This window comes from Heterocephalus glaber, unplaced genomic scaffold (genome assembly GCF_053883595.1).
Source record: "Heterocephalus glaber isolate CG9 unplaced genomic scaffold, H.glaber_assembly_v1.0 deba00001442, whole genome shotgun sequence".
In the NCBI taxonomy this organism is placed as follows: Eukaryota; Metazoa; Chordata; class Mammalia; order Rodentia; family Bathyergidae; genus Heterocephalus; species Heterocephalus glaber.
The window spans coordinates 13,191,083-13,209,583 of record NW_028258296.1 but is presented as its reverse complement, the minus strand read 5'-3'; the positions used below and the strand labels follow the sequence as shown (position 1 = coordinate 13,209,583).

Below are 18,501 nucleotides of genomic sequence, written 5' to 3'. Positions count from 1 at the left end.
CACACCTAAGCACTTGTAAATTTAATACAATCCACATTTTTTATAAATACATAAATAAAATTAGCAATGACAGAGAATTTTGCTTTCTGTCCTCATACCTATGACAAGAATGATTTTTGGTCGAGGTCTAGCAGGATCAAAAACCTCATACTCTTCGATTAACTCTGCAGTCTCTGAGAGATCTGTGTCACTTTCTATGGAAAATTGGTGGATTGGAGGGAGCCGATCATACCGCCGATATGGAAAATTTGAATTTTCAGGCATTACTGCAAAAAAGTAAGATAACTCTGAAAAGGAATAAAAGCATGATAAAACATTTTTCACATTTAATCAATTAGGAGAAGTTTAATTAATGAGTTTTGATTTGTCATTGCAATTGGAAGAAGACTTCCTAAGTGGTCAGTAAACTTTTTCTTAAAGGGCCAGATAGACAATATTTTAGGCTCTAAGAGTCACAGTATCTTACTAAAGCCAGCCATGGTAGCATGAATGCAGCCACAGACAATCCATAAATAAATGAACATGATTGTGTTCCAATAAAACTTTATTAAAACAGATAGTGAGCTGGACTTGTCCATCCCCTTCACTAGAGGAACGTTCTGAGACACTGTGTAGTGTTGCTTGGTAGGTTGTATACATCCTGGTCTCTGCAAACACTGCTTCCTTGAGTTGTGCAGTACATAATCTTCACAAGCACATGCAACTACTTGTGGAGTCAATCATTCATTCATTCTCTCACTATGGTCCAGGATCTCTGTGGACCAGGGGAATAGTTGGGTGCCATAAGAATAAACAAATTTAGAATCGTATTATAGCTAGGTTAGAAGGGTGCAAATAATTTCTACATTTCAACATCATTACTTTTACTTTCCCAATATTTACTATCTTTAACTTACTTGATTTAAAATATAAATATGAAGGTTTACATTTAAATCTATAATGGGAAGAGATATTTGCCATATTGCCAGGCATGTTAAAGTGTTGAGGGTGACTCAGTAGAAGAGTAAGATGTAGTCCTGTCTCTTCAGTGCTTACAAATTAGAGTTTATATGCTTATATCTGACAGCTGCATGCACTAGGCAGGAGAAGTGCTAGAATGCAAATCTCTCAAGGTAAACACCACAGAAGATCAAAGAACAGGTAAATCCATTTAGGATGGAGTGGTAGGAAAGGATTTGCAAAAAGGCAGGACCAGAACTTTGAAAGACAAACAAAAGTGATGAAATGTAGAATGTATATCCCAGTTGGTGGGCCTAATACCAAGATTCAGAGTCTGAAATACAAATGACACAGTCCAAGGACCAGAAGCCAGTCCTGACAAGCACAGATCAGGCAGATAGATGGTCTCAACCTATCCACTGTGATTATGGTTCATGGCTTCTGCACCCTATGTGTCAATGTCGCAAGAGGCACAGGGAAGCCCTAACTATCCAAAGAGCACCGACCAAACAGGATACTGCCTGGCCTTGCATGAAGGATTCTGCTAAAGTAGCTACTGAATCTAAGGATGGCACAGTGCTGGCATCTCCTCCCAGGGGTGTCAATCAGTTAAAACTTTCCATTCTCTGTTGATAAAATAAAAGAGGCCACTGGCTATTGACTTACTAGATTTGTTTTAATTTCATAAAAAGAGTTGAGTAATCTGTAGATGATAGTGAACAGAAAATGATGGGAAAGCTATGTTAGGAAAGGTACTAACAAAAGCAACCTGCTCTGCCTTGAAATTTTTTTTTCTCTTTTGGTACCGGGGATCGAACTCGGGACCTTGCACTTTCGAGGCAGGCGGCAGAACCACTGAGCTAAATCCCAGCTCTGCCTTGAAATTTAATTACTTCACCCAACACAAGGCAGAACTCTAAGCATTATCTTTGATTACTTTCTTCCCTCACTTATGTCATATAATGACTTCATCACCAAAACATATTCCAAATATATACATTCTTTTTTTTTTTGGTACTGGCAATCAAACTTAGGGCCTCATGCTTGCCAGACAAGTACTGTACCACTGAGCTACATCCTGGCCCCCAAATGTATATATTCTTTTCTCCATCTCCACTTCTACAACCCTTTCCCAAGGCGACTTCATCTTCTACCTGGACTACTGTAACAAACGCTTCACTGGTTTTCTTGCTTTTGTATTTGTCCCCACAATCTAGTGTCTGAAACACTCTTCACCCTGGGTCCCATGCCTGACTGCTTCTTGTCAATCAGAACTCAACTTAAATGTCACCCCCTGTAAGGGGACTTAACTGACTTTCTGATTTTGTGTAGCCATGTCTCTTGAGAGCATCACTTTAATGCTCTGCACAGCTTCTGTCACTTAACCATCTGAGAATTTTTCATTCATTCATTGTCTTCTACTAGATCGTATGTGCCAGGAGAGAAGAACTTTACCTATCATTCATTTGGAATTCTGAATCCTTGACATCTAGTACTGTGCTTGGCAGCTAGTCAGTGTCTAGTAAATATTTGCTAATTAATAACAAAGAACACTTTGCTGAAAAAGATAGTTTCCCATAAGGAAAATCCAAAAGATAAGATGGGCAGGTAGAATGTGGCCACAGTATGAAAAATCTTGAATACCAGGGTAAAATGTTTAGCTTTAACCAATTAAAATCCAGTGGAGGTTGTGAGGTGGGGGCTTAGAGGACAGATAGAATGAAATAGATTTCTTAGGACAATTAATTTGATGGACGTTAGAATGGATATGAGTAGGGAAAGACTAAGAGTAGCAGCCAGGAGGCTGTTAAAATGATTCACAGGAGAGAAATGAGGGCTTAGGCTACAGTAGTAGTCGGGGAAATGAAAATGAATGGCCAGATTTAAAGAATGTGGTCAAGGCTGAATACAAGAAATGAAAGGAAATGACAGCTCAAAGGCAATTTCCAGGTTTCATGTCCAAAAGAACCAAGAACACCCTGAACTTTATATAGTAGCTTTCTTTGCTGTTGCAGAAATACTGGGCTTCTCTCATTCCTGACCACATCACATCCTCTTTGTCTATGTCAAGAACTTCCGTTCTCTGTTCCTTGGTACGTTTGCAATCTCCTCCTTCGCTAGTGTACACAAACTCCAGTTTCTGTTTTCAAGTATTAGCGTATCATTTCTTTCAGGACGCCTACCCGCATCCCTATCTAGGTTGGATTCAGCCCCTGGTTAATATGGTCAGTTCCATAACATATGAGATTTCCTGTAGCACTACTAATAAATTTTTTTTTTTTGGTACCAGGGATCAAACCCTGGTCCTTGCACTTGTGGGCCAGGTGGTGGAACCACTGAGCTAAATCCCCAGCCCTACTAATTAATTTTTAATGCCTGATTTCATTGCTAGACTGTAAGCTCCCTGAGGACAGACATATGTCTGTTCTTGGTGGCTGTAATCTCAATTCTAAAAGAATATCTAGCCGGGGATTTAGCTCAGTGGTTTCACCGCCTGCTGCACAAGCGCCAAGGACCTGAGCTCAATCCCTGGTACCAAAAAAACCCCAAACAAACAAACAAACAAACAACAACTTTAAAAGAATATCTAGCACATAATAGTACTCAATAAATGGTTACCTTATTGCCCAATGGACTCAGTGACTGATTTCATGGAAATAGGAAAAGGAGTAATGTTAGTTTTGATATAATTATGATATATTCGGTTTTAGCCATGTTGAGTATATGACAATGAGATATTCCAGGAAATATCTACAGATAGTTGAGACCAGAACTCTTATTCACATGTAATTACTTCTTCAATTTTATGCATATGACAAGGAAAAAAAGAATGCTCATCTCAGATTTAATATGTTAAAGAACTATCAGCAAATACTTTATTTTTGCCTTGTCATATTTTAATTTAGAAAAGTAATTTGCTTAGGTGACAAAAATATTTTATGTGATAGAATAGTTTTTAGGATAATTATATGTTAACATACATACGTCAATATTTTTATAAAAATTCATGAATCCCTGTATTTCTAGAAATATTCATTTTGTTTTATGTTACTGAGCAGTTAGCAATTTTGTTGAATTTTACAAATTCTATTCCACAAATTTAACAAATTCTATTTGTGAAAAAAAACTTACAAAGCATAAATAGGTAAAACATTTCATATAAAATGTTATCATAACAGGATAAATCAGTTTAGAAAATATTTTCCATTTTCTAGCATATGCTCCAGATAGTGGGATACAACATTCTTGTCACCACAAAACATAGAAAAGGTTCTACTTGATCATTAATAAAAAGACCTCTGGCTAGGAAAGCTGGAAAAGTATTAGAAGGCATGGAAACCCTAAACTCAACAAGCAATTTTACTTTATTGCCACTTAAACCAGCATTTTCATTTCACATTCTAATTTATTCTGGTAGATCAAGAGTTCCAAAGCTGGTCACTCATGAACACAATACAGCCCACAGAAGTGTTTTGTTTAGCATGACATTGTTCCAAAATTGATATTTGAGTGCTTTAGATGATGACTAAGCTCTCTAGCTCTGCTCTCTCATTGGGCCAACAGTCCTCACCATTCTCTATTACATTTCCAGCTTGGCTAGTTTCCATGAAGCATCAAGACAAGTAACCGTAGCAAGGTTTAGTTTTGTTGCAAACCATTACTTTCCATACCAGTCTTAGAATGACTTATTAACTAACTGAATGTCATAACTCCTTAGACTTGATTTTTAACATGGCAAAATATCTTAGGTTAAATCTAATAACATGTCAGATTTATCAGTTCTCTAGAATTACCTCAATTTATCTAGCAAGGACAAGAAGCATATATTTGACACTGGGCCAGATTCTGGCAGCTTGATACCTCAGTGAGGAGGGGCGAGTTGGTCATCTGGGGAAGGTTCATGAACTTCTGAAGCGTACTAAAATACTTTGTCTACCCAAAGGCAGATATGTACCAAGAAGTGTGCTGCAGCATAACTGGCTAAAGTCACTCTGCTGACTGCAGGCCACAGAGGCGCCAAATCCACACGGTGTGTATGCGGTTTGGATTGGAGCCCTAAACCAACTCTGTTCATTTGCTACTCTGTGTATTCTACGCTGCTCTCAGTAAATCAGAAACCTCACTGATTTACAGAGAGTGAATTTTTCAACTTGGAACTGACATCCTGTTATTAGCTACAAACTGGGTCTATGGAAGAGTAAAAATCTCTTTAGAATTGGATGGCTCTATGGATCAAATCAAAATATTAGGTACTAATTCAATTTTGCAAGCATTTGAAGACATGACCTCAACCTTAGGACTTACCACAGAATGTAATGACATGGTTTATTATGTACTGAGTGTTGTTTTACCATCTATTTAAGATGAATCAGAGTGAGAGACCTTGTAAAGTAATGAGGTCAAATGCTCTCAAAGACTTGGGATGTTAACCTTATTACTTTACAGTTACACCAAATATTTTCCAATTACTTCTTGTTTTTTTTTCAGGAGGTGGGTGGTATCCATGAGAACATTTGTAAGTCTCTGGAATTAGTTTTAAACAGCAATTCCAACTGTCTCAGTTCCTTCTCAACAACATTAGGAAATTTTGTGGTGGGGGGGTGTCACAACATCTTCAGTAAAACATATGATAACTATTTGCAAACCTAAACCACCAGTATTGACTCCTGCCTGGATCGGAACTCTCCTCCCATTCAGAGATGTTTCCTAGGAAATGGTATTTCTATTTTCCTTCTGCTTGTGCTTCTTAAAAATGAACACATCATGACTTTTCCCCACACCACATTCAAGTAAAATCTAAATGGATCATGAGTGACTAAGGTTGAACAAACTTAGGACCTGTTTCCTTCTAGTATTTATCTCAAAGAGAATTGTTTCCACCTCAAATTTTGTTGATATAGCTGAAACTTTCTGGGGTGGTTTAAGAGGGGGGTTAAAGTTTTGAAAATAGAATGATCTTGGCCACTACAAAAGAATGGACTTAGTTTTCCCTGGCTGCAACTGATTCTATTTTTTACATACCCTTATACTTCACAACTTCATCCAGAGCCTGAAAGGCTGATTGCCTCATGCTGAACCCATGATTTTGTCAAACACATGTTTTAGAAAGAAATCACAACACCATGAATTTTCTCTAATAAACTCTCATTCTTATACAACTCCTCCTAGACCAGCTTGCCACAAGCCACCAGGACAGGCGGAGGAGGACCACCCCTCCCCCACCCCACGGCAGGCCCACTAGCTGATGGCTGGGCCATGTGGGTGCCTCCAACAACAACCCCCCACCCCCACCCCCAGCCTCTGGCCTCTTGGCTGTGCAGCTACTTGGTTACACACTGCAGAGGCACAGGGGGGACATAAAAGCCATTGTCCTGAGCACTAGAAGGGAACAACAGAGAGAGCGCCTGTCTCAGGCTCCCTGAGGAAAACAAGCCCACTGGAAAAGTGAAGGGAATCTCTGCAATAAAGGCACACCAGACCACCATGTGTGGTAAGCTGGAGGGATCATCAGCTCCCATGGGAAACTCGACTTTCTTCAGGGGAAAAACAGCTGAAACCTGCAGTAGAAACTTGCAGAGGGCAACCCTGCAGGAGGACAGGGAGCTCAGCTTGGGACTTGCAACCAGAAATCTGCCTGAATCTCACAGGTCTGGGACTGGCTTACTGAGACTCACTGACTTATAACTGCACACTGCTGCCCACGTTGTCTATTGTGACAGCAGAGACATACCCTGAAGGAGGCCCTTTATTTTTTAAAGGTGATAGATAAATAGCTACCACAACTTGTCATTCTCTAAGAGGTATCTGATGCTATGGTGTTGCTGATGGTATGACTTGGGCTAAGGTGTTGTGATTGATCTGAACAGTTTTCCTTCCTGGTATCATGAAAATGAGACAGCCTCAGAGTCATTAGAGACTCAAAACCTAAAGACCAGCTATATCTGGAAGACACCTCTGAGAGGCAATCATTCCATCAGGGTTTTAAATACATCAACAAAGATACTTACAATAAACAACTTGTAAATATCAACCCAGGAACTAAACCAAGGACAGTACCAAAAACAAAAATGAGAAGGCATTTAAGCAAGTCGCAAACCCAGACTTCCACCCCACAAAAGGCAATTTCTGGGGGAAATGAGGTGCAAAAGTCTGATAATCAACCCCCTGGACACCCTGAACTGATAGCACAGGAAGTAACAAAACAGATGAATGAGGCTCTAGAAAAATACAAAGCAGAAAAAATCTCCCAGATAACGACAGAGATGGTGAGCAGAGTAAAAGACATGATTAGAGGCTCTAGAACAGGAACTGATAAAAAAAAAAAAAATAGATGAGCTCAGAACCATGCTGGAAGCCAGGAATGCCCAACATAAGAAAGAAATGAAATCCATGAATCAGATTCAAACAGATATTCAGGAGATTAAAAACTCCATTGAAAGCATGCAGAGGAGATTAAGAGAATCTGAAGATAGAATATCAGATATAGAAGACAGGATTGTGGTGAAGGACCACGAAAACAGAGATTTCTTAAAAATGGTAAGGGACCATGAGAAATCAATCCAAAAGCTGCTAAATGATGCAAATAAGAATAACATAAGACTGATAGGTGTCCACGAAAAAACAGGAGAAAGTACAATTGACATAAAAAAACTGTTCACTTAGTAATAGGAGAAAACTGACCAGACAGAGGTGGAGAATTGGACATACAGATAAGTGAGGCATATACAACTCCACCCAGCCATGATCAAAAAAAATCTACACCTAGATATATAATAGTCAAGATCCCACAAACCCAGCAGAAGAACAAAATCCTACAGGCAGTTAGAGAAAAGGAACAAATCACCTACAAAGGAAAGTCCATCAGAATCACAGGCAGGCTTCTCAACACAAATCCTCAAAACAAGGAGAGCCTGGAGCAAAGTATTTCAAGCCTCAAAGAAAATAACTTCCAACCTAGACTGTTGTATCCTGCAAAATTATCTTTCAAAATTGATGGGGAAATTAGATACTTCCATGACAAAGAACACCTGAGAAATTTCATGAACACCAAACCAGCACTCCAAACGATTCTAAGCAATATCCTAGAAAAAGGCAACAAAGGTCACAACTCCATGAGGCTCAACAGAGGGAAGCCACCAGACAAGGTAAGAAACTAAAGGGAAAGGGGGAAAAAGAAAGACGAGCCAACAACAGTAAAATATCATGACAAGAAGGAGTCAATATCTATCAATTGTAACTATCAATGTTAATGGCCTCAATTCACCAATCAAAAGAAGTAGACCTACAGAATGGATGAAGAAGCAAAATCCAGCAATATGCTGTATACAAGAAACACACCTAACTCAGAAAGAAATTCATAGACTGAAAGTAAAAGGATGGAAAACGGCTCTCCACACCACAGAAACCCAGAAAAAAGCAGGCATAGCAATCTTATTTGCAGACAAAGTAGATTTGAAATCAAAACTGATTAAGGGAGACAAAGATGGTCATTACATCCTTGTGAAGGGAACAATCCAAGAGGAAGAGATGACAATCCTAAATATATATGCACCAAATATGAATGCCCCCAACTATACAAAACAAATATTAATGGACATGAAAAACCAAATAAGCACTAATACAGTTATAGTAGGGGACCTCAATACCCTACTATCACAAATAGACAGATCGGGCTGGGTATTTAGCTCAGTGGTTTTGCTGGCTTCCCTGCAAGCACAATGACCCGAGTTCAATGCCCAGTACCAAAACAAACGAACAAACAAAGAGATCATCTAGACAAAAAATTAACAATGAAATTCTAGAACTGAACCAAGCTATTGAACAAATGGACTTAATAGATATTTACAGAGTGTTCCACCCCACAAAATCAGAATACAGATTCTTTTCAGCTGCACACCGGTCATTCTCCAAAATAGACCACATGCTAGCTCACAGGACATGTCTAAGTCAATGAAAAAGAACTGAAATTGCCCCCTGTATATTCTCAGACCATAGTGCAATAAAATTGGAGATCAATAATGTGAGAAACTGCAAAACTCCCACAAACACCTGGAAATTGAATAACACCCTCCTGAACAACCAATGGGTCACAGAGGAAATTAAAGAAGAAATTAGACAGTTTCTACAAGTAAATGATAATGCCAATACAACATGCAGGAATCTATGGGACACAATGAAAGCAGTTCTGCCCAGGAAATTCATAGCAGTGAATGCCTATATTAGGAAAACAGAGAGAACTCAGATAAATAACCTAATGCAGAACCTCAAACTCCTAGAAAAAGAAGAGACTAACCAACCCAAAGCCCACATAAGAAAGGCAATTATAAAGATCAGAGCAGAAATCAATGCAATGGAGACGAAGAGAATGATACAAAAAATTAATGAATCAAAGACTTGGTTTTTTGAAAGAATAAATAAAATCGATAAACCTTTAGCCAACCTTATCACAAAAAGGAAAGAAAAGACTGAAATCCATGCAATTAAGAACGAAAAAGGAGAAATCACAACAGAACCTGCAGAAATCCAGAGTATCATTAATACCTACTTCGAGAACCTGTACTTTACTAAAATGGAAAACACAGAAGAAATGGACAGATTCCTAGATACATACGAATTGCCAAAGTTAAATGAAGAAGATATAGAAATTCTAAACACTCCAATTACAAGGAGTGAAATTGAAAATGTAATAAAATATTTACCAACAAAGAAAAGCCCAGGTCCTGATGGCTTCACTGCTGAATTCTACCAGACATTTAAAGAAGAACTAATGCCATTACTCTTTAAACTCATCAAGGAAATTGAAAGGGAAGCAAGGCTTCTAAACTCATTCCTGGAAGCAAGGGTGACTTTGATTCCAAAACCAGAGAAAGACCCAACCCAAAAAGAGAACTACAGGCCAATCTCCCTAATGAACGTAGATGCAAAAATCCTCAGCAAGATACTGGCAAACAGAATACAGAGGGTCATCAAGAAGATCATACACCCTGACCAAGTCAGATTTATCCCAGGGATGCAAGGATGCTTCAACATTCGTAAATCAACAAATGTAATACACTATATTAACAGAGTCAAGGACAAAAACCGTCTGATCATCTCAATAGATGCAGAAAAGGCATTCGATAAAATCCAACACCCATTCATGATGAAAACCCTACAGAAAACTGGAATAGAAATTCTTTATCTCAACCTGATTAAGGCTATCTATGAAAAACCAACAGTCAACATCATACTAAAGGTCAAAAACTGAAAACTTTCATGCTAAAATCAGGAACAAGACAAGGATGCCCACTATCACCACTCCTGTTCAATATAGTTTTGGAAACATTAGCCACAGCAACTAGAAAAGAGAAAGACATAAAAGGAATAAAGATAGGAAAGGAAGAAGTTAAACTCTCATTATTTGCTGATGATATGATACATTACATACAAGACGCAAAAAACTCTATCAAAAGACTTCTAGACTTAATTGACAGATTCAGTAGAGTACCTGGATATAAGTTCAACACTCACAAAACAATAGCCTTCTTATACACAAATAGCAGACTCATTGAGAGAGAAATTAGGGAAACAATTCCTTTTACAATAGCATCCAGAAACATGAAATATCTAGGAATCAATCTAACAAAGGAAGCAAAAGACCTCTACATTGAAAACTACAGCCCTCTGAAAAAGGAGACCAAAGAGGATATAAGAAAATGGAAAGACATCCCTTGTTCCTGGGCAGGAAGAATCAATATAGTGAAAAATGGCCATACTTCCAAAACTGCTATATCAATTTAATCCAATGCCAATTGAAATTCCAACAATATACTTCACAGAGCTAGAGAAAACAATCCAAAAATTCATTTGGAACCAGAAGAGACCTAGAATAGCAAAAGCAATTCTGGGCAACAGAGACATGGCTGGGGGTATCACAATCCACAACTTGAAGCTATACTACAAAGCTACTGTGATAAAAACAGCATGGTACTGGCAAAGAAACAGACCCAAGGATCAGTGGACTAGATTAGAAGATGCAGAAACAACTTCAGATCTGCTCAGCCACCTCATCTTTGACAAAGGAGCCAACCACCCTCAATGGAGGAAAGATAGCCTATTTAATAAATGGTGTTGGAAAAACTGGCTTTCAACCTATCAGAGACGAAAACTACACCCATCTCTAGCAGCACGCACTAAACTAAGATCTAAGTGGATTAAAGATCTAAATATTAAGACAGGAACTCTAAACTTGCTGGAAGATAAGTTAGGTAGAATTCCTGAAGATATTGGCATAGGAAAAGACTTTATGAACATAACCTCAGTAGCACAGGAATTAGCAGAAAGAATCAACAACTGGGATTTCATCTTATTAAAAAGCTTCTGCACTGCAAGAGAAACCACCAACAGAGCTAACAGACAATCTACAAAGTGGGAAAAAATTTTTAGCAGCTGTAACTCAGACAAAGGGCTACTATCTAGAATATATAAAGAACTGAAAAAAAGCAGACCCCCAAAATTCAAAGACCCAATTCAAAAATGGGCATCTGAAATGAACAGTCATTTCTCAGACGAAGAAGTAAAAGCAGAAAATAAACATATGAAAAAAATGTTCAACATCACTGGTCATTCGAGAGATACAGATGAAAAGAACACTGAGATTCCACCTCACCCTAGAAGGAGTGGCTGCTATCAAGAAATCAACCAATAACAAATGCTGGCGGGGCTGTGGACAGAAAGGAACCCTTCTCCATTGTTGGTGGGAGTGCAGACTGGTGCAACCACTATGGAAATCAGTGTGGAGATACCTTAAAGTACTAGGGCTGGAGGTCCTATTTGACCCAGCTAATCCCCTGCTGGGTATTTTCCCCAAAGAATTAAAAGAATCATACCACAGAGATATATGTGCACCCATGTTTATTGCAGCACAGTTTGTAATAGCTAAAGCTTGGAAACAGCCCAAGTGCCCATCAACTGGAAGCTGGATAAAGAAAATGTGTTTTTTTTAATAAAATGGAGTACTACTCAGCCATAAAGAATGAGAAACTACTCATTTATAGCTAAATGGATGCATATTGAGGCCATACTCTTAAGTGAAATAAATAAGACACACGTGTAAATACTGAATAGTTTCTCTAGTGTAAGAAACTGAGAGTGTAAATAAGGACTAAAAGGATTAATAACTAATAATTGATACTTTGAAACAGGAAAAGGTCCAAAGGGGTAGGGGTGGTGGGAGGAGATGGGGAAAGGAAAGAATGGAAAGGAAAAATTATGAGAAGAGAAAAAAAATTGAAACAAAGTATGTAAATAGGGAAGGGTGGAGGGGTGAAGGGTGCACAGGTAATGGGGAAAAAATAAGAACCAAGATACATCATGTACAGGTACAAGCACCCAACGATAAATGTAAACGAATTGTATACCTAAGATGTACCAATAAAAGAATTTAAGCAAAAATAAATAAATAAATAAAACTCCTCCTAAAATTTAACAAGTTCACTTCTTTCATAGCACCCCAATGCCTAATCTATCACATTCAAGAGCTGCTTAATAAATCTTTTTCAGTTAGCTAGTATAAACTTTATATGCATTTATGCAGACTTATTAATATGAATTCTGGACTTGGAAACATTAATAACACAAATCTCTTTCTAGCTAAAGACAAATGTTGAATTGTTATGTAATAGCTACCAATTTTACCTGTATTCTACTCATGTATTTGGAAAAAGCCGATTTGCAATTTAAAAGTAAATTCAGGGTTTGTTAATGTAATTCATTTTACAAAATAATGAAGTCAGTAATACAAAATTTCATTAAGTCTTTAGCAAATCGCTGGACAAGGGTATGTAATTTTGTTTGTCTTATGGAGGTGATTAGAATTAGTAGCAGAAAGAGATTAATCATGTTCCAAGGACTAGTAAGCATTTCCCAAGCATTTATAACCCTAATAAATTAAATCACAGTCTGTAGCCTCCATGGTGTGTTTTAAAGAGAACTGCTCTGCCTACAAGACTATCATTCTGCCTATGCATTACCATTTCTTAGAAAGGATCTCCGTGACTGTCCCCCGTTTAGTGGAGGTAAGGTCTTCTTTTCCTGGCTGACAAATGTGTCCCACTTCACCTTGTCACAGCCACCTAGTTCCTTTACTTTCTGTAAGCAACTTTCCAAGTACTCTACTGGATCTTCTGGCTTAGAGCACATCAGTCCATTCAAAAGGCTCTGAAATACAACAAAATATGCACAAATGAAGTATCTTTTAAAACCATCTTTGCTAAAATACTGTCATGACGCATCTCTGAATTTGGGGTTGTTTTGTCCTTTGCATAAACAATTAGAGTAAAAATTATGATCTGGTTGAATAAGTTAAGATAACCACTTACATTCTAGATCAGTTAGTCTGCAGCTCAGCATTCTCTGCCTTTTGAACAACTCAGGCAACTATGCAGTTTAAAATAAGAAAGACTGAACAAAGTGAGATAAAGTGTAGCATGTGGAAATGCCCCTAGCCATTATTTATCTCAGTCCTATGCATCCTTCAGGTCTCTAGGCCTTAGTTTCTTCTGTAAAATGGGGGTAACTATACTTACCTTACAGGGTTGTTTTTTTGGGGGGGTATCAGGGATCGCCTACCTTATAGGGTTTCAAAGGAGTTTTTAAAATGTATTATTTGACTAGTGCATATTAAGTGACTTGTATGTTCCAAATACTCAACAAATGTGGCTGTTTTAGTTTGTGACTGTTAAGCTTCACTGTGTCAATTTGATTGTATCAGGAGCCATCCAGGGGGATTAGTGGAGCACACTTCTGGATGTGTCTGGGTGGGTCACAGAAGTGTGACCTTGCATACTGTATATGATCCCTGCTCCTCCCTCTCTGGCACTGTTACCCTGCTGTACCTCCCAGCTGCCATGAACTAAGGAGCTTTGCTCTACCATGTTCTACTCTGCTTCTGCCTTGGAGTCAGCTGACCATGGACTGAATTCCCTGAAACTGTGAGCCAAATCAAACCTCTCCTCCTTTAAGTTGTGGGTGTCAGGCATTGAATCTAGCAACAGGAAAGCTGACTAATACATAGTTATTATCATCGTTGTTATTATAATGAATTTTCTCCTGTATCCCTAGATTGACCTGTGGACCCCCTCTTCTGTGTTCCCTAGTACATGAAACATCACACTTGTCTCTTACACTTAAACAACTGGTTTTTTACTTAATTTCCTCTTCTAAACTGTAAAGTCTCCAACAATGCCAAGGGGGTCTCATTTTTTTTCATTCCCTATGCCTGACACTCTCCTCTGGCATATGGTAGGACTGTATTAACCTTTTTTCCCAAAAAAACCCCATTCAAAACTGAAGTCTGAGTCACTAAAAAAAATAAAGTCTGAGACTATTTGACATGTAGTAAGTCACCACAATATCTATTGAGATGAGATGGTGGGGGGGTGGGGAAATATGAACACAAGTGAATAACCAGCTTTATATTTTCTATTCATGGTGTCCAATGTGTCACTTGTACTAGAAGTTTGGAAAGTCTGACTCCTGGGAACTGACTGATGTGTGAAACATTTTCCTTTAGAATTTTTTGTGCAAAAAGCATAGAGGATTATTATCACCAATGTTTATTTATTTATTTGTTTGTTTGTTTATCTCTTTAGTTTGAGACAGGGTCTTACTATGTAGTAAAGACTGGCCTTGAAGTCACTATGTAGCCCAGAGTGGCCTTGAACTTGCATGCTGCCTATCAATATATATTTGTAATGTGCAAAACACAAATCCTTTAAAAAGATGGATACCTTTCCTAAATACACTATTTTATTTTCAAATCATTCTTGTGCAACTTTCCCAGAATGGCAGGCCAATTCTTAGCAGGTATATTTGTTTTCTGAAATCCTAAATAAAGTAGGTTAGAGTGTGTGACTCCGTCAGACCAGTTCTCTTGCTGAGGGAGCAGAAAACACTAAGCCAGGCATTTGCATGCAGTGCGTGTCAAGATCTGTGACGTCTACAGGCACAGTGCAGTTGAGCTTCCCAGGCCCTCCTCCACACTGAGCAGAGCTGGCCACACCACTGCATCCAGACCTCCCTGTCTCCGTGCATTAGCTAGCCCAGGGCACTCCTGGTCCTGTGTCGCATTGTTATCCCTATTTTAAAGATTAGAAAATTGTGGCTCAGAGATGCTAGTGACTTGCTCAAGGTAGCTTGGATAGAGGCTCCCAGGCCCAGGTTTCCAACCCAGTCTCTGATTCCCAAACCCATATATTATTACCCTCTGTATATTTTGCAAAATATAATATGGAATAAAAGAAAATACCAGAATTTCTGTGCCCCATTCAAAATCCAACTACAGTATGAATCACTCAAGAGTAAATCTTTTACTTTTGCCTTTTAGTCATGCCTAAAATGAGTGAATGTGCTCAACTGAAGCTTTTCTGACTGGGAAATGTACATTTTCAGCCTTCTACAAAACTGACTCCCGGAAAGGCACTAATTTTTACCAAGTGACAATGGGTCCCACTTCTTCGTGGATAATTAAAGTCCCTTCTTCTAACAGCTAGTTACTATCAGGAATGGAAGATAGCTAGCAGACATTATTACTTAGTCTCTGATTTAGTTCTTTGAGATCTTGAATAACCTAATCTGATTTCCCACAGTATTAACTGCCAAATCAAACTTCCAAAGTGTAAGATCAATATATTCATCAGCAGGTTAGCCAGAATGAAGATCTCATGAAAAAAAATCAGGAGAAAGTGATTTCTGAGAAAAAAAATGAAATAGAAATACACTTCAAATATGAAGCACCTGTAGATATCCCGCATCACAATGAGCCCACATGCTATCTCAAATCAGAAAGAAATCTGTAAAGGTCACCCAGTTATATCCAGCTGATACTAGATTCAGTAATCAATCACTAGTGGTGCCTCACATCCACAGCTGGGGGCAATGTTTGGGAGCTTGATGGCTGCTACCTAATTGTTAAACATACCCAGAGTGTTTCAGTTTTGATGGGAAAGAATCCAGCTTAGAAACCTAGGGTATTTGGTTTTGCTGTGTCCACTCATCACATGGAAAATTGCCAGGGTTTGCTCTTCTCTTGCAGCCAGGCACAGCACAGATTCATTTTACTGGAAAGACGGAGCCTTTGAGGTCATCGCCTCCCATCTTCCTCTTGTCCAGGATTGAATCTAAGTACTCTGTGTGACTGCTTCACCCAGGCAAAGTTGGCTTCCTTTTCTGGGTGTGTGCTATTTTAAAACATCCCATCGTATGCAGGAAAACCAATGAGAAGATAAGCCCTGAACAAGAAATGCCTCCTGGCACCTGTGTGCACGGAGGGGATTTTCATGAATAAACTCTCCTTATTCTCTATGGTTACCATCCACCAAGAAGGAAAAACAATATCCACATTTACAAAGAAGACTACTACGAATGCAGTCGTTTGCAATCTGGTGGTCATCCTATAGATGTTTCTAGTTGTTCTTTCTGAAATGTAGAACTGAAAATAATCTCAGGAGAAAAATTGGTGACAATACCCTTCAACTCTTCATCTCCTTATTTACTTTTTAAAAAACAACCAACCTCATGATTACCACACACTCCTGAGACCTGTCCTTGTACAACATCATCTGATTGTTGTCACGCAGGGGTAACACACTTGCCGGATTTGGGCTTCCCGCCACAGGATTGAGCTCAGTGGGTGGCTTACCTGTAAATCTTGGCTTCAGATGACCTGAACTCAGTGGCTTAAAGGTCTACAATTGCGGCGCATAGTTTGCAGGAGGGGGAACGGAGCAACTTATTTTCCCAAGTGGTCTTTTAAAATTCCTTTTGATTAACAGAGTAAATCTCCCAAACAGGAAAGAGAGCAACTCATTTCAGTTTTCCACATCCATGAGTCATTTTTTAGACACGGTAGGTCAGGTTTGCAGTGAATGGAGATCCCCTTTCGGGATCGCCCGCCCTATCAAGCTTGTCAGGGTTCCATTCTTTTGTTTTGTTTTTTAACCCAAGCATAAGCGTTTAGGATTTAGGAATGTCTTTTTAAGATTCAACTAGGAAGAAGGAAAGGAGGCAAGTCGACCCGAGATGGAGGCTGCATCTCAGAACTAAGCGAGCTTCCCGGAGCTCATTTCCAAGCCTCTTCTCAAAGTGTCCCCCGCCTCGGGGTCCCCTGGGCTCAGGGAGTTCTGCTCTGGCCTGAGGACAGCAACAGAGCCTTGCCCGCCTTGCCCGCCTTGCCGCGGCCCCTGACCCGCCGTCCGCAGGTGGGTCGGGGGCGCTGACGAAGCTGCAAATCCCGGCGGACCGGCGCGTGGTTGGGCAGGGAGACCCACCCTTCCGCGGCTCGGAAAAGGGCTCCGGAGTTCGCTCCCCGAAAGCGCACAGCAGCACCCGGCGCTCGTCGCCCGGAGGCAGCGCTGCACTCCGTGGGCTGGGATTTGTTTTCTGCATCTTTCTCTCTCTCCTCCGCGCGGTTCCCCCCGGAGGGCTGCTTTTCTCCACACTCCCTCCCTGCAGGGACCCCGACCTTTGGCCCCCCGGGAGCCCGGGGCTCAGGACCCCGCGGGTTCCTGTGCCCGACTCACGCCAGGCGGAGGTGCGCTCACTTGGCCTGACCTTTGCCCCCGCGAGCTCGGCCAGGCCGCTGTCTGCAGCCGCCCGGGGCCGCCTCGGCGGGGTGCGCGGGTCACCCGGCTTCTAGAACCTGCTCTAAAGAGGGAAACTTGAGCCGTGAAATGCGGGCTTCTGACCCGGTCCTCAGACAGGGACCTGGCAATCGCGGGATAGGCGATCTTCAGCAAGCGCCCCATCTCCGTGCCCCGCACCGGGAAGGCAGGACGGGCGCAACTGCTCGCCCTGAACCCCGGGGATGCCCGCCCCATGCTCTGCCCTCCCATTCCCGGCCCTTACCTCGAAGAGCTGAGGGATTTCCCTGCGGGCCAGATATTCCTTGGCTTCGCTGGTGTTCATGTCTGCGCCGCGCGTGCCTCGGGGCGGCGGCGGGGAGGCTCCGGGCTGCGGCGACCCGGGCTGGGCTGGGCTGGGGCTGGCGGGGTCCACGGTGCAACCCGGCTCCCGAGCCGGCGCGAGCAGGCTGTGATCTCAGCGCTGTCGTCGCCCCCGCTCCGGTTGCTGGTCCCGCGGCCGAGCTGCCGGCTCTGAGCAGCGGTGCCGCGGTTCTCGGGCTCCCGGCAAGGGACGGAGGGAGCGGAGGAGGGAGGACGGCGAGACGACGCCGGGCAGCAGCCGCCCGCCTCCTGCTCTGCTCCGCACCTCCCGAAGTCGGGCTGCAGCGGCGGCGGCCGGTCACGCTGCGTGGGCGTGCGCGGGGCTCGCAGTCACACCCCACCCTCCGCGCGCACCGCCACCCTGCGCGCGCCCCGGGGACGCAGCCGCCCCGGGACCAGGGGGCCCTTGGAACCTGAGGTTGGTCTGCTTCTCCAGATCTTACACACACACACACACACACACACACACACACACACACACACACACACACACACACACACACACGGTATTGAGTTCCCAAGGAGCTCCAGGGAGACAAACTAATAGGCAAAGAATTTATCATTTATTCCTAAGGTTGAT

At 41.1% G+C, this 18,501-nt stretch overlaps 1 protein-coding gene across 12 annotated transcripts in view; it reads right to left on the bottom strand.

Moving 5' to 3' along the window:
- The window catches only part of Ak5 (adenylate kinase 5), a 210,815-nt gene extending 192,559 nt beyond the window's left edge, over positions 1–18,256 (bottom strand). For 4 of the 12 annotated variants that reach the window (XR_015451939.1, XR_015451941.1, XR_015451940.1 and 1 more), the window contains exons 1-3: positions 17,824–18,254; positions 12,951–13,137; positions 99–287 (exon numbers count right to left, since the gene is read on the bottom strand). Coding sequence is in view for 5 of the 12 variants with exons in the window: in XM_013070955.3 (XP_012926409.1) it covers positions 99–287; positions 12,951–13,137; positions 17,824–17,883 (436 nt within the window). In the remaining 7 variants the exon portion in view is untranslated. Of the gene's footprint in view, positions 1–98; positions 288–12,950; positions 13,138–17,823 lie in introns of all 12 variants that reach the window. The other 8 variants (XR_015451945.1, XR_015451944.1, XR_015451943.1 and 5 more) reach the window with 8 other exon arrangements.
- Positions 18,257–18,501: the final 245 nt, after the last annotated feature.